We start from the raw sequence: 25,431 nt of genomic DNA on the forward strand, positions 1-25,431 counted from the left end.
CACATCCTGTTCCACAGCCATCCCCTGCTAGTAGCCAGCCCTACCAATTCCTTTCTTTTTTTTTTTTTTTTTTTTTTAAATCCCTGTCCTCTCCCCATCACCCCCCTTTTCAAGGCAAACTTTTGGCAATAGCAGAGATAATCATTGCGTGCTCCGTTGAATTTCCCTTCGCAAATGTCTTTGGAGCAAGGGAGCCATTAGGAAAAAAAAAAAAAAAATTAAATAAATTACCAGAGAGCCAGCACCGAGAGCAGAGGAGAGAAACTGGGATCCCAATAAATATGCAAAGTGAAGGCTCTGCTGAGCAGATTTCTGGCAACGCTTCCCGAGGGTGCTGAGAGCCGCCCGCAAAATCAGGCTGATTTTTTTTTTTTTTAAATTGAATTTTGTTGCCTATTTTTTTCCTTTTTTTTTTTTTCCTCCTTTAATTAAAATATTAATAAGAATAAAGGAGTGAGGAGGCAGCGAGGCTCGGGGACGGCGCAGGGAGGCTCGCCCGGAGGTGATCTGTATGCGAGGTGCCTAGAACGGGGTGCGAGAGATGCAACCGGCAAGCAAGCTCCTGACCCTCTGCTTCCTCATCCTGATGGGCACAGAACTCACCCAAGTAGGTTTATCTCTTCCTTCTCCCACACCCCCTCCTCCTCTCCCTTTCTCCCCAACGCCATTTTCTGTTAAACCTCGAGAGCACAAAAGAAAACTGGGATAGGATGCTGCACCTTCGTGTCCCACTCCCCTCCCATCCCCGGGCATCACCGGGGGGACCCTCCGGGCTGGGGGGGGACCCGGGAGTGGGGGGACAGGGCGGGGGGCTCGGGATACCGGACCCCCAGAGATGGGGAGAGAAGGGGCAGCCCCGGCGTGGCCGCTCCCCCCCATCCGAGGGGGTGTGGGGGACACCCCACCCACCTGCGGGGAAAGTTCCCGTGAAGGGCTGGGGGAGCAGGGAGGGGCTGCGGGACCCCCACCCCGGGCTCGGGCTCGGCCAAGTTCAGAGCTGCCCGTCCCGGGTCCCCACGGGGACAGGACTCCAGTGCAGGGTGTCAGTCCCTCCTTGTCTCCCTCGCCACCACTCCTCGTGTGGGGGTAGCTTTGCTGATTTTAGGTGACATTTAAATGTCCCTTGATGTTTCCATCTGTGACAGCCTCGTGGGAGAGAGGAGCAGCTTATTTATCCCCCTCTCCCCACTCCACCTTTTTTTTTTCCCCTTGTATTTTAATGTTTTCCTTTACTGCCCTGGCCCCTGGACGGAGTGAGTAGTGGGGCTGGAGGAGAGAAAAGGAGGCATCCAAAAGACATTTCTTGCAAGTGGAATTAAAACTCCATTTGACTTCTTTGAGCCAACTGGGGAGAGGCAGGTGGGGTGATTGTCTTTTGTTATTTTCCCCAGTCACTGAGGAAAGAAAAAAAAGTAATTACAAGAGGATGCTCTAGATTGTGGGGTTAATTGTGGTGCTGCCTGGAAGCAAAAAAGAAAGAAAAAGAAGCTATAAATAGGAGGGGAATGGAGGCTTCTTAGTGTAGGAGCAATTAGCAGCTGGGCTCTCATCCTGGATGCTTTATGGAGATTTCTTTTCTCCTTCTCCTGCTGACAATGCTCTCTCCTGTCACTGCCCTACTGCTGAAGTTTGAGCAGCTGAAGCCTTTTGCCTTTGCACCCTCAGAGTATTTCTGCTGCCCCCAGGAAAGGGATGGCTAAAGCAAAGAGCTGCCTTAATCGCACGGAGCCCTCCAGGAGAAGGGATGAGAAGGTTGTAATTTGAGGGTTGAGGGGGGGTTGGAAAAGCAAAGCAATCCACGAGCTGTGTGGCTGAGGAGGGGTGGTGGGAAGGCAGCAGAGCTGCGAGTGAGCGCCCAGGAGAAGCCCATTGTGTGTGAGATGCTCGGGCCGTGCGCATGCGCCGCGCTGGACAAAGCCAGGACCACCAGCAGCGCTGGGCCACCAGCACCATGGGCTGCTGGCCACACTCCTGGCCCAGCTGAGGGCACAGCCAGCCAGCAGCCACGGTGGTAGCATGGCAGGGCTGTCCTTGCCTTCTCTGCCCCTCCAGCCTCCCCTCCTGCCCAGCCCCACGTGAAGCGCCCATGGCCTGGGGACCTGGGTGGTGCCCCCTCCCCAGGGGTTGTCACCCCCCAACTGGCCTTTACAGCCCCTTTGCTCTGCTCTAGTGGGGTTTTTTCAAGGACCAATGATGCTGCTGTGCCTGGCTGCTTTTCCCTTTTCCTGCTTTATTTCACTTCAACTTTTTGACCAACTTTAAACCGGGGTAGGGAGGGGGAACCAAACCTGCCCTGAGCTGTGGGGCTGAGGGCTGCAGGTAACTTGGCAGAGTTACCTCCCAGCCCGTGGGAGGAGGTTTCAGCCCCTGCTAAAGCCTGGCTTTGCTGAGCTGCCTTGCTGGGGCTGGTTTCTGCTCTGCAGTGCCTACCTGGGCAGGTATCCACGTCCTGCCAGGCTGTGCAGAGCTCTCCCACCCTCGTGCCTGCTGACTCGCCTGGCACTGCAGAGCCCTTTCAGAGTTTCAGCATCTCATTTCTGTAGCACAGCTGCCAGATGCAATCCCCAAATATGCCTTTCAGCCCAGGCACCGCCCAGCTCAGTGTCTTCCATGGTTAATTCGGTGCTGGATTCACATCTCCATCACACGTGGGGAGTCTCTGCCATCCCCTACAGAGATCCCGTGCTGGGGGGAGGAAGGATGGAGGTTCAGGGGAGAGAGGCTGCTGATTTAGGCATCTTTCCCTGCTGATGCAGAAGGTACTGCTGTCCCCTCCTGTCCCTCTCTGCAGTGACACTGACAGGCCAGTGCACAGGAAAGGAAGAAATGGGGAGAGGTCTGGCTCTTAAATGGGGCTGGAGGGGGTGAGCACACTGGCTGTCCTTCCAGTGGGGGGCTGGGAAAGCTCTTCTTGTGGAGGGAAGGGAGTTGTCACCAAGGTATTGGTGCTGCAGCATCCTCTGACAGTCCCCCCAGGTGGGAGGAAGGATGCTTGTGCCAGGCTGGGAGCACATGGGTGATGCACATGCTCTGGGCTGCACCCCAACTTTGGTAGGGGCTTGGAGACCTATCTAAGGTGGATGGTAGTTTTACCTGTGTGAAATAAGGGCAAAACTGCCCCTCCACCCCCCAGTCCTTTGTAGAAGTCCCTGTCTGCCCCTCAGTCCCCCACATGCTCCCAGAGGGCAGGGCTGAGGGTGTGTCAGGAGCCCCAGTGTGAGACTTGCAGGAGGCTCTGGGATTTCTTTTAGCTGCCAAAGGTCTCCTGAGTTGTTTTGTGCCTTGCCTTGACTCTCCTCAGGTCAGCAACCAAAACCTGAAATGACCTATTTTGGCTGGGTTGAATGGCTGGATTCAGAGTGCAGGGGCTGGGATGGGGGGACAGGGATGCTCTGGGCACCCTGGGGTGCAGCCCCCTCACTCTGCTGTGTGCACAGCTCTTAGCAGGGCCTTCCTGGGAAAAGCAGAGGGCTTTCTCTCCTCCTCTTCTCCTCAGAGAGACCCAGGGCACCTCTCCTGGTGTCCATAAAGGAGCTGAGCCAACTTATGCTCTCTAAGGATCCGCTTGCCACGTGCAGAGGGACGGTGCTGCCAGAGGGGCAGAGGTTTGGGATGCTGTGGCCCAGCTATGAATATCGACAGAGGGGGTCTGGGATGCCAGCTGCTTGTCTGTCTGTCTGACCTGTCCCTTTGTCATTCCTTTGAGCTGGGATATTACGGAGAAAACCTCTTGGCATTCCCCAAAGTTTCTCAGGAGCAGAGCGGCAGCCGGCGCTCCGACATCCACCCCCCACCCCGGTAATCGTCAGAACCACACAGGAAGAAAGACCTTCCTGGAGCAGGCAGATATTAAGCATAAAAAAGAAAAAGCCTAAAAATAATAATTTTGCCATTGATTTTCCTAAAAGCACATCAGGCCCCTCTTGGGGCTGTTTTCAGGGGAAGGGAGAGGTGCCAGGGACACACTGTGTGTGCTCAGCAGTGCCCAGCCCAGCCATGCTGGCTCCCTTCTGTCCATGGAGAACTTCCCAGTGCCCAGTATGATGCCCAGGCTCTTCCTCCCCCTGTCAGGGAGACACATGGAAACTAGTAGGATTAGGCTGCAAATCTGCAGCCTGTAACAGGAGGCAGCTGCCTCGTCTCATAAACCAATTTGTGTCTCGTTTCACTAACTTCAGCTTTAACCAATAAAAAAGAAAGGTAATTTTCAGCCCTGGGTTGTATTTATTACTCAGGTTATCAGTCCTTGTAATCAGTATTAGCATCATACGTAAAGTAATACAAAACTAATTACTCTCAGAGTGAATTAGGTGAAGGCTGCAAACTGTGCTGACAGTGGAAGAACCTAATTCTGGAGTTATGACTGATAAGTGTTGCCTTTTTGCTCTGCTGTGATGAAGCTGACAGACAAAAGGGAACAAGGCAGGGCCAGGGACACCCAAGGAGGGTCCCTCTGGGGTTTCTCGCCTGTGGATACCTCAGCCAGGCTCTTTGGGAGACCTGAGAGGTTGAGTCAGTCAGGCAGGGGAAGGTGCAAGGGGAAACTCAGATACAGAGCCTGAAGCATGACTTAGCACCAGCAAATCCCAGCTGGGGTGGAAGTGGGTCTAAAAATCCTGATTTTCCTTCTTTTGTAAATCTTTGTACTACTAGTTGTTACTGCTCCCTTGAGCTGAGCTCAAGAACCCTGGTCCCAGCCTCTGGACTGGCTTTATCCTGGGTCTTGGCCCTGGGAAGCTTTTTCTCTGCTCAGGACTCAGGTCCTGGCTCCCAACCCGCCCTACCCATCCTGGAAAAAAACCAATGGGACAGCAGCAGTGTCAGCCCCGGGCCCAGGAGCAATGCTGTGTTTCTAGCAAGCAACACACAGAACAAGTTTTCACTGTGAAGCCACTTTCTGACTGGAGGCGTGTGCCTGACCCAGGGAAACGTGCCAAAAAATTCATCCTCCCCAGCCACAGCATCCAAGGAACGGGAACCCACGGAACCTGCGCCGGCCCAGAGGCTCTGACTTGTCTTGGTAGCACAACAGTGGCAAAAAACAACCCAGAGAGACAACAAAGAAGTTTGGAAGTCAGACCAAAAAATCTGGGAAAACTGGTACCATTTATTGCTGTGGCAGTTGTGACCTGCTGAGGGACAGATGCCCCATGGCAAACACAACAGAAGATTGCCCTGTGCCCCAGAGGTGATGGGAGTACAAAGTGTGTGTTCCCTAATGAGGATGTGGCTGCCCATGCTGCCTCCAGGGCAGGTGGTGCCTCTTCTAAGGCTGGAGAGATTTCAGGTACCTCCAGGGAATGAGGAATGCAAGGGAAGGGGGTGAAAGCTTACTAAGTTGAGAGGGGGATGAGAAACATCATCCTTCTGTCCAGAGCAGAGTCCAGGCCTTTCTCTCTGCAACTCTGTGGTGTTGGGCAGAAAGTAGAGGGGCACAGTGAGCCCCCAGTGCAGTTCTGGGCTGGGCTTAGAGCCCTCAGCCTGCTGAGAAGGCTGGGCTGGGCTGGGCCATCCTTGTCCTCAGCCTTAGCCCCACTGCAGGGACCCACCTCAACAGAGCTGCTCAGCATCCTCATGGCCTGGTTTTCGGAATGCTCTCCCATCCATATGTGACAGGGGTGCTCCCCTCCACCCCTCAGCTCACCTGCCTTCACACATCCACACTCCTTTGGGTGCAGGAGCACCTGGCAATGGGGCACCCTGGCATCAGTCAAGGATCCATGAGGGATGCAAAGGGGCAGCAGAGGCAGCAAATCCTCCAAGAGGAAAATCACTTAGTCCAATCGAAGTATCTAAGGAGGATCCCTGAAGTTACCCAACCAGGTCTTTCCAGAAAGAACAGACCTTTCCCACATTTCCTGCCCAGAGTGCATGGGACACCTCACAGGTTTCCAGTACAGAGAAGAGGAGCTGGGAAGAGCAGGAGTATGGGCTGTCCCACACACCCCAGGAGCAATCCTCGGACATGCTGGAGTGCCTGGCCAAATTCCTGAGTCCTGTGCTCCCAGGACAGGAGCTGCCAGCCCCGGGAAGAGCACTGCCCTCCAGCTGGACTCATCCTCCTCGGGTGTTAGTTAAGATGCCTCCAGCGTTTACTGATCCAGCTTGGAGCACCGGCAAGATCTGAGGCTGTTAAAATACAGGTGCGTGTGTTTTAGAGCAGCTCCCGTCCTTCTCACCCTGCAGCCAACAGGAATTCTCGGGCTGGGGTCACGATTGACACGATCCCCACCAAAACTTGGGAGCAACAGGAGCTTCAGCACCTCTTCTCTGAACCAGCCAGGAGAGGGAGACAGTGACCACCGTGTCCTGCACACTCACACGCAGGAACTGTCCCTCTTTGCACACCTTGACCCTTGCAGGGCCCCTTCAGGCTCACAGACACATTTTGCGTTTATTCTTCCCAGCAGAGGAATTTTCCACTAAGTAGCTACTTTGGAAGACCCTATTCTTTGCTTTTATCTATCATTCCTCTTCTTTCTCTGCTCTGAATATATGCATGCCAAAAGGATCTTTTGTTCCCTAAACAGTTCATCTTTTCCTGCTGTTTGCTCTCTGCTTACAGCAGGAGAGGCACGGAGGGGGCAGCCTTGGAACCCCTAATTTTTGGGGCAGCAGGAGTCAAGGCAACATCAGGTCTCCCACATCAAGATTATTGATATTTTATGTCAGTATTTTCGTTCTGTTGCCACACTGGGCTTCCAAAACAAGGGAATTTGCTTGGGTAAGGAAGAGTTTCCATGTTTGCACATCAGCTACTTCAGGCACCGAGATGACAAAGGTCATTTTCCTCCTTGATGCCCGTGACCTGCAGCATCTCCATGCACAGCAGCGACCACCACCCTCTGCATAATCCTTCATCCCTAAAAGTTGGAAACAGCAGCATTTCTGGGAGACTTTTTTTTTGGTCAGGTCTCTGCTTTGGAGCAGCTGGTGTGGATTCAGTTTGCATGGCCTTGATTTGGGGAAGGGTTGTGTCTCTCTTCACCCCAGGTTATACCCTACAGGCTCAGGACCATCCTGTTCCCAGCACAGGTCGTTAATGCATTAAATCACTGAACCCTCTGAAAAGGTGTGGAAGGACATCTTGATGGGAAATGAGGCTTTAGCCCAGGTGGAATCCAGGGCAAGGCAAAGGAATGATCCTTACCCCACTGAATACCATTTCACACGTTAAAGTATCCGTAGGTCTAACTCCTTTGGATGTTCCTGGACTAGACAAATATGAGGGATAAACTTTACTTACCGACTCAGTTCCAAAATGAACGTTAAGATGATTTAAGCGTCGCACTCAAGTGTTTTATATGATATGAAATCAGATAAGCAATCAGAGCCTCAGCTGCCACAGTGCTGAGCACAGCAGAAGCACCTGTTAGAGCAGCACTGGAGCAGAGCAGGGAGCTGTGATTCCTTCTAAAAGCTGGAAGCCATCCAAGGCTTTTGCCTAATCAACCTGTTCCTATAACCACAGCCTGAAGCACCTCCTTGGGGCAGACCCCCTCAGGTGCCACCCCACACCCCTGGCAGCAGTTTTGCCATGGAAGGGATGCTGGTGCCTCACCTGGGCTGGGTGAAGCCGATTCCACAGGGTGGAAGCAGTTTATCCTTTTTAGGAGCCCAAAGTAGGACAGTGTGTGATCCAGAGGGCAGGAGAGTTTCAGCAGCTGGCTGGCTTACTTACCTGGGTTAGAGCTGAGCAGGAGGAAGGGGCAGAGTGACATGGAAGTGAGGGAAGGGAATGGCATTCCAGCTGCCAGTGCCTGATTCTGCCAGTGTCTTGTGAGAGGGACAGGATCCGACCTGGCAGCAGCGCTCCTGTTCTAACTCATCTCTTTTTCTCCACCTGGTGGACTTGCTAAATGTGCTTTATTTCAGTGTGTTACAGGAGCTCCACAGCTCTCCCTGCAGCAACTGGGCTGTGGCTGATGCTGCTCCCTTTGCCCAGACTGGCAGTGCTGGGATGATCCCACACCACGGGCCATGTCCCCAGCAAGGGACATGGTCCTGTTAAGGTGAGACAGGTCAGCTCAGTGGCAGCTGGAACATCCAGGATCTCCTGCAACAGGGCAGTGGTGGCTATTCCAACATGCCAAGGCTGGTACTGTACCAGTGGAGTGAGGGATGCCACCTCTGTCCTCTGGAGGGGTACAGCGGATTCATTCCATAATTTTGCTTTGCACAGGGTGTTTCAAAGGTTCACTTAGGGAAGGATGTGCAAGGAACTGCAGAGCTCTGTTTGTTGGAGACTTTGGTTCTGTGGTCACCGGGCCAATTCTGCAAGTGCCTTCAGGAAATCTGAGTTGTGACCAAGCTCCACCTCGCTGCCCATGACATGCCAGGCTGGCCAAACGGGTTGCACGGTGTTTGCAGCCCATGGGGTTCCTCGGCAGGGGATTCCCGCGCTGGGAATGAGGCAGGAACAGCGTGGGGCAGGAACAGGGCAGGCAGGTCTACTGGGACATTTCAGTTTACCCTTTGTGCTGACGGAGCGCTGTCGCGACAGAATGCGGGGATGCGGAGGGTGCTCTCACAGGGCTGGGGACCACCAGGCGCCCCGCAGGGGGGGTCGCGCAGCCCGCGGGTTTGTGCGGGAGTTCTCAAGGAGCGCTTGAGAACTGGCAGCGGCTCTGGCTGGCTCCCCTGGCCGGCAGCAGCTCCCTTTGTCCCTGGCACGGCGTTTTCTCCGCTGCGGTCCCCGCGACCCCCCGAGCGCCCCCGGCCCCGCACCGCGCCCGCAGCGCCGCCCGCAGCCGGCAGGGGGAGCGGCAGCGCCGCAGCGGGGGAACCGCCCCCCCTCTCCCCGCTCCGCTCCCTCCCCAAACCTCCCCCACCTCCTCCCCAGCTCTTCTCCGTCCCCTCAAATCTTCTCTCCTTTCCCCCAGTTTTTTCCCCTTTCCCCAAACCTTTTGCCCTCTCCCCAGATCTCTCTCTCCCTTCCCCAAGCCTTTCTGACTCTCTTTAAATCTCTCCCCCTCTCCCCGGTTCTTTCCCTTTCCCCCGTATCTTTTCTCTCCATATCTTTTCTTCCCATATCTTTTCTCCCTGATCTTTTCTCCGCTTATTTTGTTCTTCCCCTGCTTCCCTCCGCTCCCCTTTCCCCCAAACCTTCTCTCCCTAAACCTTTACTCCCCAAACCCTTTCTCCCCTCCTCCCCTCTGCTCCCCCTTCCCCCAATCTTCTCTCCCCAAACCTCCGCAAATCTTTCCACCCCTCCTTCCCTCCGCTCCCCCTTCCCCAAACATTTTCTCCCCAAACCCCCGCAAATCTTTTCACCCCTCCTTCCCTCCGCTCCCCCTTCCCCAAACCTTTTCTCCCCAAACCTTTTCTCCCCAAACCTCTTCTCCGCAAATCTTTTCACCTCTCCTTCCCTCCGCTCCCCCTTCCCCAAACATTTTCTCCCCAAACCTCTTCTCCGCAAATCTTTTCACCCCTCCTTCCCTCCGCTCCTCCTTCCCCAAACCAAAATCCCTATCCCTGCCCAAATCCTTTCTCCTCTCCCTCTCTCCTTGTTCCCCCCCCTCAACCTCCCACCCGCAGTCCCCCCGGCTGGCTGGGCGCTCCCTCCCCGCGCCCCTCCCCGTCCCGTCCCACCCCCGACCCGCCTCCTGCAGCCGCTCGCTCCGGTCGGGGCGCGCCCGGCGGCGGCGGCGGGCGCAGGGGAGGCAGCCCCGCTCCGCACCGGCACCGGCAGCGCTCACAGCGGCACCGGCAGCACCGTCGGCAGCGCCGGGCAGGGCGGCGGCGGGGCGGCGGAGGACGATGGGCCGGCGGCGAGCGGCGGCGGCGGCCGGGCGGCTGGCGCAGCCCGAACCCAGCGGCATGGAGCCCGGCGCCGGTGCAGAATGAAGGGTGCCTGCCGCCCCCCCCCGCAGACATGTCTGTGCCTTTACTCAAGATTGGAGTCGTCCTCAGCACCATGGCCATGATCACCAACTGGATGTCGCAGACGCTGCCCTCCCTCGTGGGGCTCAACACCACCAAACTCACGGCGGCCACGGGCGGCACCTTGGACCGCAGCACGGGAGTAAGTGCCGGGGGGCGGCGGGGGACGGGGAGGGCTGCCCGGAGCATCCCTGCCTCCCGGAGCATCCCAGGTGCCCGGAGGATCCCGACCTCCCGGAGTACCCCAACCTCCCGGAGCATCCCTGCATCCCGGGGCATCCCTCCCTGCCTCCCGCGGCGGCAGCGCCCCGCTCCCCGCCGCCGCCCAGTCCCTCCTCTCCTGAGTGTCCCCAGCGCTGCCACATCCCTCGTTACCCCAGTGCCCCCCTGGGGGACCCCCGCGGCCGTCAGGCTCCCTCTCTGCAGGAGCAGCCCCCGCTGCAGAGAGCGGCGCCCCGGGAGGGGGCAGGATCGCCGCCCCTCGAGGTGATGGGGGGCAACACTGCAAGTGCCCCCCGGGGGTTCGTGCAGGAGCAGGGACGGGGGTGCTGGCAGGAGATGGGGTTGCCGGTGCGGGGAGTACCTCTCCCTCTTCCTCTCCTCTCCTCTCCTCTCCTCTCCTGAGGTTTAACCATCCCTCGTTGCGGGCTGTGGGCGATCCAGGTGCCCGCCCGTCCCTGCAACCAAAGGGATGCAAAGTTTCCCTCGTCGCTGCTGCAAAAGCAGTGGGACAACGGGTGCGAGTCCCGGAAGGTTCCTGCTCTTCCCTCCTTTCCCGATCAGTCCTCAGTGGGATGGAGATGCGGTGGAGAAGTTGCCGTGTGTCGCGGTGGTGCCGTACGTCCCCTGTCCCTGTTCTGCTGGAGGGCTGGTGCTCTGTCTGAGCTTCCCATTTTGGGAATGGTTGGCAAAACAATCCTGGCTGTCTCTCTGTCTTCCGTGAGCAGGGAAAATTGGGCATCTTTCGCCTCCAGGCTGCATGCTTGTGCCTTGTGAGAGAGCTCCAGTATTACAGCTCTGCTGTTCCAAGAGTATTTCATGTAGTGGTTCTGCTGCTGGTGAATGAAGCTGGGAAATTTTTTTTCCATGTTATCAGGGTTTATGAGATCCGCTTATTCTTATTTTTTTCCCGGTTGCTTTAGCAAGAGAATCAAATTGTGTGTCTGCCTGAGCATCTGTCTTAGGGCATGAGTGTCAAAGTGGTCATTTGCAAGGTTATTTTCTACAGTGAAACAGTAGAAAGAACATTTCCCCTCTGATTGGGAACACGGTGACACCTTCCAAGCGATCGGAGGCTGGGTCGTGATTAAATAATGTATTTTCCAAAGTGCTGTGAGAACAAAGGAAAATTAAGATCGGAGAGGTTTGGAGAGCACAGAGGGCACGAGGGGGGCTGGGGAATGTGGTGCTTTTGGGGCTGGGCTCCCTTTCCACGGTGTGTCCTGGAAGCTCAGACCCTGCAGGTACCCTCCGGACTGCATCCCATCCCTGCTGGCACTCCTCACAGGGCACTGCTCCGGGCTTTCCCTGCCTGGAACCCGGTGAACATTGGAGGGAAATGGTTGTCTGGTGAAGCTCCCCATTCCGGGGGAGTCTGGCAGAGGAGGGAGGAACGTAACTCCTGGTGTCCGTTTACTCGGGAGAGCTGATTTTCCAGCTGACAGATCCGGGAGAGCTCTGCAGAGGCAGCTCACTGCTCAGCCCTCAGCAGGACACTGTGCCCTCACTGGTGGCTCAGGCTCATCCTTGTCAGGGTGTCAAGGAGAAGCCAAGTGCTCTGTCACGACAGCGGGGCAGCGGGTCCCCACCGCAATGTGCTCGGACAGCACCCGGAGCCCTCACTGCTGCCTGGCTTTCCTTGTGTCCATACCTTCCCACTCGTGTTGCCTTCCTCCTTCAGCTCTTGCTCTCCTTTTCAGACCCTTGTTTTATTTGTCCCCAATCCATATTTTTGCATTACAAGTGAATTTTGCCAGCTGGGCCCTCGGAGGAGCCTCCCTCCACTTCCAGCACAGCTCCACTCTCTGCCACATCCATCCTGCTTCCTCCACTCGTTCCCCTTCATCTCCCACACCCCTGCCAGGCCTCCCCCCATTTAACTAACCCATCTTTCCGCTGTGTTAATTAGGTGTTGCCTACCAACCCAGAGGAAAGCTGGCAGGTCTACAGCTCTGCCCAGGATAGCGAGGGACGTTGTATATGCACAGTGGTGGCACCTCAACAGACGATGTGCTCGCGTGATGCCAGGACAAAGCAGCTGAGACAACTCTTAGAAAAGGTAATGGTTGAGTCCTTCTGGGAAAAGTGGTGTGGTTTGATGTGGCATTGGGGGTAAAAACCTGAGCAGGGTGAACTGAGCCTTGGTTTCCAGGGAAGATGGACCCCTTGGCCCAGCCCTTCCTGTGCCAGAGTTGTTCCTGTGTGCGTGGTGGGGAATAATGAGCTGCAGTCAGGGGGAGAAATCTCTACGTGTTTCTGAGGCGCAGAGGAAACCCTGGGCTAAGGTCAGGGTAAAACTGCTGAGATCAAAGCAGCCAATATTGAACCATATCACTAAAAAAAAAAATTTAAAAAAAAAAATTGACCCTTTTTTTCGTTATGTTGACACAAGCAGTTTCAAAGGATGAGCCTCAACAAGATGAGAGGAGATAAAACCCCAAAGCCCATGCATTCCTAGCCAAGCTGATATTAAAGAGGTCGAGTAAAACTGTACAAGCTGTCAACATCAAGTAGCACAGAGATGACAGCTAGTGGTTTTCATTCTAATGTTGACATCCACTTGATTAGTTTTTAATAGTCTGCTGTCCAAAAAGATCAAAGAATCTCATTAGGGAAACATTCCCAATAACAAGAAATTTTCCAGATAATAGCTTTCACCAAAGAAATGCTGGTCCATGTGAAATGGTGCTCTTCTCTTTAAAATATAAGCTGACTCCTGTGCTGGATATATAATTATACCCCATGCCCTAATGCTATACTGGCATGTGTTGTGCATGACAAAAGAATTTTTATCCTGCTGCTTTGGGGAAGCCAACGTATTAATTCCCTGTAACAACATTAAACCTACACTTAAGGGATTTTCCTATGTGATAAGGACAATAAAGCGAGCCAGGAAACATTTAGCCCTAAAACAATTCTTTGGTATGTCAGAGGCTTCTAAAAATAATCCCACTCAGGCTTTTATTTCTCTGAGCAATAACGCAGTGGGTCCATTTCCCTGAGAAGGCAGCAAGGCGTTATATTTATGAGCAGCTGCCACGGGTGTCCAAGAGCCTCTGTGTTTCCAGAACTGCTCAGAGGCATTAAAAATGAGCAGGATTTGACCCAATGCCCTCTGCTAATGGACAGGAGTTGGGTGTAGGAGACCTGGGATAACATCAGGAGGGTGTAAGTAAGTGCGTGGTGATTTTTTTTTTTTTAATGCAGCTCTCTGGCTGCCAATGGATAAAGTGAGGGAGGAGCTGTACTTCCAGGCATGTGTTCTAGGGATGTTACCTGCCTGCTAATTTGTCTGCATCTCACTCCCACGCTAACCTATATGGAAAAAAAAAACCCAAAATAAAGAATAGGCTCTTAGTGCCAGACATCTGATCTTGAGGAAGGCTGAAATGATAATCCCTGTAGGGAAAACCAACTGCAGCGAAGAGCTTCCAGCTTGCCAGGAAGGATTTCAAACCTGAAAACTCCTTCCCTCATCATCTGATGTTTTAACTCTAGCTTTATGATGGGAGAACTCCCGGCTCCCGGTTTCTCTCTGCCAGCAGATGAAGCAGCATAATGTGTCAAAGAGGTAACTGTGTTTGGATTTTCAAAGAAGCAGACCTGGAAAGTCTCCTGTGGGGATGATGAGGCGCCGCAAGAATTAAGCTGCATTTGTGTGTGGGTGGGCGTGTGTGTGTTTACACAAACCAATTACAGCGGCTGCAGTGGAAATCTCCACACACAGAGGCTTCAGCAGCTGAACTTTGAGGTTCAAAGCTGCCAGGACTGCATCCATCTACACTCAGCTCTCAGGGATGAGCATCTGGGTAGGAAGTGCAGTTCCTGTGGCTCAGGAGCGAGTGCTGGGCACGGAGTCAGGGTAAAGAGCAGCGTTCAGGGAGGTGAGGGGAGCCAGGGCCGCTCGCCACCGCACAAACTGTTCAGCCCAGGTTTTGACACTTGAGGTGTCTGAGCTCATCCTTGGCTGGAGTACACGGAGTCCTTCCAGCCTTATATGTGTCAGGTGCTGAGTCCAGATCTTGGACTGCCTCCAAACCAAGACATCACCTCAGTCCTGCTCATAAACAGATTATGTTTTTATCTTCAAGCTGATTTTTATTTATTTATTTTGGCCCTGTTATCTGGGAGGGCTTCCTCCTCTGATAGGTAAACCATTTTTGGTTTCCTGCCAATTCTTCATCTTTGCCAGCACCGATTTCCAGATTAAACAGGTCTTTTTGTTCCCTTGATAGTCACTCTGAGGTGTATCTACAAAGGACAATGCCATCTCTTCTCAACCTTCACTTTGCCTCCTACAGACCTTATAAGATGAACTTTTCATGTTCTGGACCATCAGCTGAGTCCATTTCTCTGCTAATTTTTCCCATAGACCATGAAAATCTCCCTCAAGGTGCCTCATGCTGTTGCTCCACCAGTTTGTCCAGCTGCCCAAGGCTAAAGATTCATCCCAATTCAAACCCCAGAGATGGGCTTAGAACGGGCCTTTTGGAGCTGAGATGAAAGGCTGATCCACAGGGAAGCTTGAGCAGGGCTTAAACCGTGGCTTTGACCTTACAGATCTCACTGAGGTCATCAGGCCACTATTGACTCTTTGTTACTCTGGTTGAATTCTGAAACAACTCATCAAACAAGATGACAAGGACAGCACTGGCAGTTGCATTTGTATTAATTTTCTATTTCAGATGCTAAAAATAACTCTTTCCCCAAGACAATCACAGGTATCTGTCTCACATCAGCTTGATGAAAATGAGGTTTCAGGTTGAGAGTGGGGGCAAAAAGCATTGTAGCCAATGATTGAGGACAGCAGTTAATGGAGGAAGCCGAGAGAATTTGAGAGACAGGATTCTTGGGCCTGAGTTCATTGGAGCACTTCTGTACATGCTTAAGTTTAAGCCATGAACAGTCTCATTGAAACCTAATCATGTGCCAAAGTACTTTGCTGGATCCAAGGGCGTGATATGCTAATGATGGAAAACAAGCAGATCTTCAGCTGCTGGAGCACAAGTTGCTCTTAGGGACCAGGGGTGATGCTGCAAAGACCGGCCACAGCCTTGCCTGGTTGAAAACAATACGGGCAACAAATACCGAGTGCGGGCTTGTGAAATCCACCCCCAAAATAGCACAGCAGCTATTTTAGGCATCTCCATCTAGAGACATGTGAGGAGGTTATTTTCCTCTGCAGTCAGGAGAGGCAGAAACACTCCAGAGGTGTTTTCAGAGCAGCAGCCTGAGCGAGATACTCTGACAGCAGAGTCTGTCTCTCCCTTCCCACCAACCAAGAAGCAGCATAAGGAGCCCCCCATAGTTTTACTCAGCCCCTGTGGACTCAGATACTTGTCTATTTTCTAATGCTCTTTTCTGATTACTTGCAGCTTGGCCTTTAGTTGAGGTTGTGCATTAGTGGAATTAGATCAATTTTGCTTGATCCCTACAAGTCATTCCTATCCCAGCCCATTGGAACGATTCTGCTGGGTAGATACAGCTCATCTCAAAGGAGAATAGACTGGATAACTAGAAAAAAAATATCTGCAGAGCAGCCACGCTTGTCCCTTCTGCTGCCTCAGGGTAGAGAGAGGTCTTCAAACTCCTCCACATCCAGCCCAGGTGAATTAGCACCCAACAGTGACTGCTGAAAGCTCCCTGGGGGTGACACAGCTGAACAGGAACTGAACAGTCTCGGGCTGAGCTCAGGTTTACTCTTTTCTTCTCCAAACCAAGAAGGTCTTGTTCTGCTCTTCCCTGCTCCTCTCTGAGGCCTCTCTGAGCAGGTCCTTGGGAGTAGTCAGGGTGGGTGCTGGTTCATCTCCAGGTGAAGTGCTGGGGCTCAGAGACTGAAAATAGCTTCACCTTTGCCGAGGAAGACCATTAGACCCCCAGAGGAGTTGTACAGAATGTTTCCTCGCTGTTGGCCTTTGAAATACAGGTCATCCATACATTTTTAATGGATCCCTGTAATAGTCTTCGTGTCATCGTGCATGAGCAACGGGCATTTTGATGGGCTTCCAATCTGCAGACGCCACAGCTGGCATTTGACCTGGGCTGGTTTCAGCGAGGAGTCTCCCAGCCCTGGCTGCGCGCGGGTGTCCCGCCGTGCCCTCGCCCTGTCACTCGAGGTAAGTCACAACAGCCCAGCACGACTGGCCCGAGGAGATATTGCTCTTGCACCGTTCCTTCCCCATCCCGGCTTTGGCGAGGATGCAGACGGGAGCGGACGTGGCAGCGCGCGGGCCCTGGGAAGCGTCCGGGAGCGGATCCACGGTGCTGGCTCACATTTGGGTTTTGCTGAGACGCCCACAGCTGAGGAGACTTGAGCCAGGACGGCTCTGATGGGAGGGCCCTGAATCAGCGGCACGCTCGGGTGCCTGATTCATTTTGGCCACGGACGTCATCCCCAGGGTGCCACGGCGGCGCTGCTGTGGGTGACGTGGCGGTGGCAGGAGCACCAGCCGTGGGCTGAGGCCCGTAATGTACCGACCGGGGTACAAACACATCCGTCCCTGGTGCAAGGACCTTAAATATCACTCATTGCCTCATGCTAAATAGGTGCTTTGGTGCCTGCCCACGTCAGAGCTTCGTTCCCCCTCTCCCAAGCCTGAGGAACGAGAGGAGGGGATATCTTAATAAATCAGATGGCAGCCAACCTTCAAAATCAGGTCAGCCTAGCTGGTGTTTCCTTCCCCTCCTTACACCTTCGGCTCTTTTTCTCACGATGAGCCCAGCCAACCTTCTTTGCATCATTCCTTGGGCGAGGCCAGATGGGCTCTGCACGGGGAGCTGCGGGGCTGCGGCTCCAAAAGCTGCCGACGCGGCACAACCGCCCGAGCGGGCAGGAGCCGGTGGGGAGTGGGAGCTCCCACCGCACTTCCCGGCTCCAGGATGCCCTCACCCGCAGCTGGGTTTGTTGTGGCAGATGCTGTATAAACAGTTGGGCTGTTTGGATAATGAAGTTTTACGAGCTGGGAGTAAAGTTTGCATTTAGGCAAATCAGCGTCGCTCGCACGCACGAGGAAATGGAAATGTGCACCTGAGCAGAAGCTTTTCTCGTACCCAGGTGGGCCTCTGCTCAACTCAGAGCTCCCCTTGTGCAACAGCAGGTGACACTCCAGCTTCTCAAAGAGGCCATCACGAGTGACGTGTTCTAGCCTCGACTACAACCCTTTTTTGCATGTGAGATTGTTAAATTATTCTCTGCACTGCAGCAGAAAAAAACGTTTGTGAAACACATTTACTCTGGTTTAGAGCACGGGGTCATAATCTGTGAGATGCTGTTGATTAACTAGTAAATAATGCATGGGCTGATTGCCCTTTAGCTCTGCTGACTGTGTGGAAAAGGTCAGCGTTGGGATGCAAGAGGGGCTGCCTTGGTGCTGGAAGCACCTTCTTAATGAGTCCCTTCTCGTCTGACAGGTGCAAAACATGTCCCAGTCGATAGAGGTGTTGGACAGGCGGACCCAGAGAGACCTACAGTACGTGGAGAAGATGGAAAACCAGATGAGGGGACTGGAAACAAAATTTAAGCAAGTGGAAGAAAGCCACAAGCAGCACCTGGCAAGGCAGTTTAAGGTATGTCTGCTTTCCAAACTCCTAATGGAGCTGTGGCCAGGGAATTCTCGGGGCGTGCGTGGGACTGTGGCCCTGGTTCCCATCAGGGGTGACCATCCGTGGGCTCCCCCCTCTCCCAAGCACAGCCTGATCCAGGTTGTGGCATCACATCCTCAGTGCATTTTTGTATAGGGTAGAAGCATAAATCTCCATGTTCCCACACCCCCAAACCACCTTGGTGCCCCAGTAGGGCAGCGTAGGATGGTTCCGTAAGGGGGGTCTGCAGAGAGACCCCAGGGCAGCTGAGATCCCTGGGAGAGGTGGATTCCCCTCCATGGCCAAGCAGCCTTTCCCCATGCCATGCCCAGGACCCACTTCTTGGGAAAAGCCAGGAACTGGGGCTCCATTTCCATTTCTGCAGCACGTGGCAAAGTGCAGTGGGCTGTCACCAAACCGCACCCCCTCTTGGGGTGGCTGTAGGAAGGGACTAATCACTCAAACAAGGGACTAATCACCCCCTTACCCCCCCTAAAAAACCCCCAAAAGTACAATTATTGCAGCTGCCCTCAGGCTGGAGAACTGCACACCTCCAGGATCTTGTCCAATTTTGAAGGAATGGTGTTGGCAGCAGAGCCAGCACCTTCTGATGGACTCTGTGTGTTGTGTCCTGGTGCCGCACAAACGAGGGGTGAAGCTGCCAGCCTTTGGAATGCAGCTGGCACTGAGAGCGGTGGCCAAACCCTCAAGAACTCGGCTGAGAACAGATTGAATTGCCAAAAAAGAGTCTGAAATTTTAGTGATGCTTTGGGTTAATAGATTTAAAAACAAGTTGAGAAGATTTCTAGTGGAATTTGGGGATGTTCCTGATCAGCCACCCAGCTGATTCTCACCCTCATTTTCAGGCAGCTGCCCAGCTGGCTGGTATTTTACAGCAGAATTTTTAATGTTAAATACTTAAATACCAAGATTATATCATAAGAAGCTGGGAAGAAGGTTCTTAAAACTTTTCACCAACTCCACCTCCTCCGCTCCCCATCTCCAGTTACTGCAGGGCCCTAAATTTAGCTCTGCAGTCTGGATGTAAGAACCATCTTTCTGACTTGAGCATGACTTTCTTTTTTATTTATTTGTTTAATTTATTATTACTATTATTATTATTTTCCCCTCCATTCTGATGAGTTTAATCCTCCCCATCATCTGCCAGGGAGCTTGCACAGGGCAGTGCAAGTAAATAAAATCGATATATTCCCCATGTACAAAGCCCAGGAGGGAAAACCTCCTGACTTAAATAGGAGGGGATGGATGGGAAGGAAAGGAATGAGGCTGAGGACCAATTTCTGATGCTGTTCAGCCCTGAGCTGCTTCAGCAGACAGGCAGATGTCACAGCCCTGGGCGCTGTGAACTTGGCCACTGTGCAGTAGTTTAAGCAGCACCAGGTATTCTGTGTGTACTAACATGCTTCATTAACGAGTAGGTGCATGCATATTTATGTCTACTCATTAGCTGCTGGAGCAAAGCATCTTCAACAAAATGCTGCATACCGAGCCTTTAAACGAGGCCTTCATTTAATTAAAATTAAAAAAATTTTAAAAAAAAGAAAAAGAAAAAATTCATTTCTGCGAAATACATTTGATAATGACTTTGATTTTTATGGTCTGTGCCTAAAAACAGTAAGGAATTTTTGTCTAATTTGCTGCCAAAGCACCATTTTAAAGAACAGCCACAGCATTTTGTTTCTGCTAATGCCAGCATTAAAATGTGAGTGGTTTGGAGCTCTTGTGTTGTTTTGTTTTGTTTTTTTTTTTTCTCTCTTTAGTTCCGTTAGAGTATTTGTCTATGAATGGCTATCTATATAAGGCAGGTTAGTGAGCTAGATCCTCAACAGTATTTCATTTTCTTGCTTACAGGGCTAACTTAAAAGCAAGTTTTTTCAATGCTGCAGTGACTGAAGAAGCAGTTCACTCCCATGTAACCATGAAAAGAGGGCCACAGAGCATTTTGCACCATGCATTGATTTTTTTGATTATTTTCCAAATTAGCACCATATCTCACTAAGGAACCTTGAACCACACAACCAAGATCTTCCTTTGCATGCAATTGTAGATGCATTTCATGAATAGTTTGAAACCCTTGTCAATGCATATATATATATTATTTTCTTTTATTTTTTGGAAAGAAAAAAAAAACAACAACAACAACAACTCTTTGTGTATGTGATCTGAAGCATGTAACCCTAAGATGTTGCATTCTAAAAATGACAAATAAAGGCCTTTCCCAAATATTTTGGTGTTCTGCAGCCTGTTTAATATGTTCTTTCCAATACATCATTTGGACCAAAATAATAACTAAACTAGTTTTAATGCTAATAATTGTGGGATATGAACATTGCGCTCACGTAGGAAGCAACCAGGTCAAGGCAGAGTGTTGCAGATTTTTGCACGCATAGCACTGAACCGAGCTTATTTTAACCTTGCAGGCAATAAAAGCGAAAATGGAGGAACTTAGGCCTTTGATACCAGTGTTGGAAGAGTACAAAGCCGATGCCAAATTGGTATTGCAGTTTAAAGAGGAGGTCCAGAATCTGACGTCAGTTCTAAACGAACTCCAGGAGGAGATTGGCGCCTATGACTACGAAGAGCTTCAGAACAGAGTGTCAAATCTTGAAGAAAGGCTTCGTGCATGCATGCAAAAATTAGGTAGGCTCAGAACAACATGGTGGCACTGGCTAAACACCATCGATGTTAAAAAAAAAACATCTCTCATCCCCGTCCGGAGGCAGAGATGCCACGCTGGCCATCTTGTGCCCGTGCCTGGCTGGCAGGGATGAGCTTCTCAACAGCCAGGTTGGATCCTGTAAAGAGCTATGCTATCAGTAACATTCGTCTTGGGAGTAGTCCCTGCCGAGGATTACTCGCATGAGCAATGTTGCTCGTGGTGTAAGTGCTTCAGGATCGGCCCCCGTGAGTGGGCATGTGGCGCCGGGGCGGCGTTTGCATAAGCGGCCTGGCCGGGGCAGATCTGGCTTATGCAAAGCGAGCACATGCACCCCCCGTTTTTTGCTCGTGCATCCGTGTCCGACCTTTCTGCTCCCTGCAGCTGGCCCTCAGCAAAGGTCTCTGTGCGGGGTGGGGTGGGGGTGTGGGGGCGTGCAGGATCCGTGACTCGGTTCCCCTGGTTCTCCTGGTTTCCCTGGTTCTCCTGGTTTCCCTGGTTCTCCTGGTTTCCCTGGTTCTCCTGGTTTCCCTGGTCCTCCTGGTTTCCCCTTTTCCTTTTTGCATCTTGCAAATCCCCCCATTATCCCTCCCCCTACCCCCAGAGAAGAGCATGGTGGAGCTGGTGCGGGCTTGCCCTGTGGTCCGGACTGTGCCGCTGGGCAGGGTATAAATCTCCCTGTCTCTCCCATTCCCCCAGGGAGCAGGGAGCCCTTTCCATCAGGCTGGTGCTAAAACACCAGAGATTCGTCTCTAATCTCATTCAGAGAGTATTAATTGACTGAGGCCCGTGGGTCTGCTGTCGCCAAACCCGGCGTCTGACCCCAAACAGAGGGGGAAGGAGGGCGCTGCCTTCTGCAGCTGCAAGAACTCTCCCCACCATTTGCTGGACCAGCTCTGACTTGATTTAATTTCTCCTTACATTATTGACTTTCTTGTTACGCAGTTTAGATAATCTAAACACATTAACTGCTCTGCAGTCTATTTTGGTAGCACATACGAAATTACACTCTCAGGTAACTTCATGGAAGATCAGATCTCTTCTGAGCACTTTATATCCTTGGCAAGGTAATGCTTTGTTTCTCTCCTGGCTCTGGTGGTGGGATTGCTTTTGCTTGTTTCTAGATGCCTCCACACGTCTGTAAGCAGCCACTCACCCTCTATTTCCCTCTGCATTTCCATCCTGCTCTCTGATGTCATGTTGATCCCTTACAGGCTCCATCTGACTTGACATCTCAGAGAGGAAAGTGAATTTCCACCCAAGCCTGGATGCTCAGAGTATTTGAACTATGAGTGTGCAGAGAGTAAGGCTGAGGTACCCCTGGGGCAGGTATAACCCCCTGGCCAAGCAAGAGGGCAGAGCCTGATTACTCATTTATTAACAAGTGCTGGTGCACCCAGGTTTGGGTTGGGAGTGGGGGAAAGTCACACCATAGGAGGCAACTTCATCCAGAAACTTTTGGGTTGTTTTTCTTTTTAAATTTTTTGAGTCTTTATTTGTTTTTTTTTTGCTATGTCCTCTTGCTCTCTCTGTGACCGTGGGGTCAGGGCAGCTCTTCTGCCCTGGAATGTTGTAGCACTCCCAGGTGCTTGCAGAGATGGATGCTGGGTCTCACAAAGGTGAGACAAATCCAGGAGGATTTGCTGCTCACCCAAGGAGGGTGATTTATTTGGTCACTTAACAGCAAACAGCACAGATTGAATTTCCAATGTTGTTTATGGCTCCGGCTTGTAAACCAGTGAAAATGGTAGTTAATTGAGTTAAATTCAAATAACAACCTCACAGACACACAGTGAGGCCCTGATTGCTGAGGATTTCTGTTTGCTGCAGGTTATCTGCTCTGAGGGGTTCACTGATGTTTCAAGGAGCACGTTTGAGCTTCGATTTGCTCCTGCATGGGTCAGAAGTGCTGCTCAGCTCTAGCATGTTCACCTGCTCAGGGTGCCCCAAACAGGGTCAGGGAGCTGCTGCAATCAGCACAGGACAAAGGAAGGGAAAGGATGGGCCATATCCCCATCCAGTTCACCTCTCCTAGGAAGCACTGATGTTCCACAGTGCAGCATTTTCCTTAGACCTTCTCCTGTTTTGCATTTTGGGTTTCCTAAGCATTATTGATGGATCAATAGTGAAAACACTTCCTGACCCTAGCATGTGTGTGAAGGGAAAAAAAAAAATCAATAGTGGCAGGTTCAATCTGTGTTTCTGTTTACACTCTCAAAGATCACTATTTATGCAGGGATTTTAACGTTCCCATTAATGTTCCTAAGAGCAGCCTTGGAGGAGTGGAGAGGTTGTCACTCCTTGGCTCGAGGGGGAATTTAACTCAGGCTCATGTTTGCCTGCCAGCCTAAGCTTCCCCTGAGTCTTGGGGAAAAAAATCCTGGTGCAGGGGTGGGGGTAGAGCCCTGCCAGCCTGTCCCTGATGTTTTTGGGATGGGGTGCTCCCAACCAGGCAGCAGAGGTGAGGACAGGGCATGACCCAGCTGCCACAACCCCATCCCCACTGTGGAGGGCTGGGACTGGGGATGGGGGGGGATGAGACCTTGGCTTCTGGGAAGCCCCAGCAGGGAAGGATCCTGGCTGTGGCAGCAGCAGTCCGAGCAGAACCACAGAGTCCAGAAGGAGCCGGTGGCTGCGTTGGTGGATAAATTGCTGCTGAGCTGCTAAACATCACTTGTGGGCTGGATCTGAGGAGAAATATGGAGCGGAGGTGTTGGCATCCTGGGAGGATGGCAGAGCTTGTTTTAGCTGGCAGGAGGAGAGCGTGTCTTCTCCTGCTGGAAAATTCCTCGTGCAGTTCGAGGAAGGGGCTGTGTGTGGATGGGGGTGTTCCATGGCTGCTCTGAGGAGCTGCAGGAGGGCAGGACAGAGGCTGGTCAGCCTGGAGGGACACTTGGGGAGAGGCTCATTTGTGCTGTTTTCCAGGAAGAGGGACCTGAATAGCACTGGGGAAAGAGGAGTGAGAACAGCTCCTCTGTGATGCCCCAGAAGCTGCTGCTCACAGGCCTCCCCTGTGCCCTGGACTCCTGGACGAGCACCAGGACATGCTTTTCTGTTGCACATTTGTCCATGAGTGACCTGAAACACCCCCAGCATCCCATGCTCCTGCCATCCCTACAGGATGCAGGGTTTGCTGCAAAAGGCTCAGCACCCATGGGGGAAAATTGCTGATGATATTCAGAGAATGGTGTGGATCTCAGCAGGGATGGATGGGTGGGTGAGGACCAGAGGTTGTAGTTGTCCATCCCTGGGTGGCAAGCCCAGGAAAGCTGCAGGGACATGGCTAAGTAGGGACCCTAAAGAAACTTGCCCCCAGCGTCTGAGTGCCTGGGATAAATTTACACCAGGAGAGAGAACACCTTGCCCTGTGTAAGAACAACCCTCTTGCATTGCAGAAGAGCTGTTGTGAATGTGCCTCCAGCTATACGTGTATGAGATGTTGCAAACAACACTAGTTTACCCTTATCAGCTGCTGCTGCTTTATTTTTTTAATTTTTTTTTTTTTAAATCAATGAGCTTTTATACAAGACTTCTCTCCAGGGAAATGGAAGGAAGAGATAAAGTGACAGCAATGTAGGGCTGTGATAATGGCAGGCAGCGCTGAGCAGATCTGTGATTAGAGGAAGGCTGGACCTCTGCAAGGGGAATTTGCAAGGCATTAAAATTTCTTATTTTAACCCACTGCATCCCTTTGCCAGTACTTTGCTCTCCCCATGAGCTGAGAGGTTTTGAGTGCATCAGGTAGGCAGGAGGGCAAATTCCTGTCCATCGTGTCTCAGAGGAGGCCAAAAAAGCTCTCTGCTTTTTGGTGGGTTCACTCTTTTCCTGCTGGGCTCTGAAGGCTGTGGGAAGATTGATAGTCCCCTTGGTCAGGTCATGCTGGTGCATATCAAGAATATCTTCATCTATTTGGTGCCCCAGGATAAGGTGACCCCTCTGGCCACAGCTCAGAGCTGAAGGAGCAGGATGTGTCCCGTGGCTGTGATGGGGAGAGAAAGGTGCAGGTGAGAACAGGTTGAGGAGGGAGGCAGCTAAAGAGATTGCAGAGTGTATGTTCTGGAAACATTCAAGGGCTGGAATCTATGATTCTATGAAGGTCAGGTTGGACAGGGCTCTGAGCAACCTTTTCTAGTTGAAGACATCCCTGCTCATTGGAGGGGGTTGGTCTAAATAACCTTTAATGGTCTCTTATAACAAACTATTCTATGATTTTACTTGGTAATTTTGAGCAGAATGACCTTGTCCTGAGCTGGCAGAGCTCTGCCCGTGTTTCAGCAGCACCTGCAGGGACTCCCACCTGCATCCCCAGCCCTGGGTGCCCTGCTGAGCAGGTACTGCAGTGCAGCTGCAGCTCTGCTGGGTCCTCAAAGCCAGCACCCAGAGCAGCTTCTCCACCCCAGCACCGCCACCTTCCCCTTCCCAACCTGACAGAGCAGCTTCCACGACAAAAAGGGGAAGTCAGGAAACACTTTCTGAACTTCAGGTGGTGCCTGTCCCCCTGTTGCCACCGACCTGAGCCTGTCTTGCTCAAGGGATGCTGCTGCAGGGCCAGCTCTGCACTGAATGTGGCCAGGTTTTAAATGAGCGCTCCCGTAGCAACAGAGCATCCAACACCAGCCCCTCCCGAGGCATCTCTGTCTCTTCACCTGTCATTCCTCACTGCACACACGTTAAAATGTTGGTGATGCAGGAGACTGGAGTGGCAGCTTTGCTGGAACTTGGGGATACTGTTGGAGAAAGGAACTCAGTAAGGCTGCACCTGCTGTGCTGAGGCTGCAGAGTTCTGCAGGAGGCATCTATCCATGGGCATCCCTGGAGGGCTGCTGGGGACAGAACCATGGATGGGAAAAGAGCTGCCATGGCCAGCTGGCATGGCAAGCTGGAGGAGAGGTGCTGCTGCTTCCCCTCGGATTTAGGGCTTGAAAACCCAGCAGGGCACTGAGCTGGGCTTGCAGATGCGCTGAATTTGACAGGTGGGGGGCACCTGAGTGTGCTCCAAACCTGGCTCACAGCACATCCCTGTTGTGGTGATGCTGACTCTGGGCAGAATTCCCAGGGCACCTCCTGAGGGA

The 25,431-nt window shown here is 52.4% G+C and overlaps 1 protein-coding gene across 2 annotated transcripts in view; it reads left to right on the forward strand.

The window, feature by feature from the left end:
- OLFM1 (olfactomedin 1) overlaps window positions 1-25,431 on the forward strand; it is a 31,184-nt gene continuing 5,753 nt past the window's right edge. The window contains exons 1-4 of one of the 2 annotated variants that reach the window (XM_050320315.1): window positions 1-607; window positions 12,011-12,160; window positions 17,512-17,667; window positions 20,124-20,343. In XM_050320315.1, coding sequence (XP_050176272.1) covers window positions 542-607; window positions 12,011-12,160; window positions 17,512-17,667; window positions 20,124-20,343 — 592 coding nt within the window. In that variant the 5' untranslated portion in view covers window positions 1-541. Of the gene's footprint in view, window positions 608-9,313; window positions 10,025-12,010; window positions 12,161-17,511; window positions 17,668-20,123; window positions 20,344-25,431 lie in introns of those variants that run through there. The other variant, XM_050320314.1, reaches the window with a different exon arrangement.

Source organism: Myiozetetes cayanensis, unplaced genomic scaffold (genome assembly GCF_022539395.1).
Source record: "Myiozetetes cayanensis isolate MyiCay16 unplaced genomic scaffold, myiCay2020 scf23, whole genome shotgun sequence".
Taxonomy (NCBI): Eukaryota; Metazoa; Chordata; class Aves; order Passeriformes; family Tyrannidae; genus Myiozetetes; species Myiozetetes cayanensis.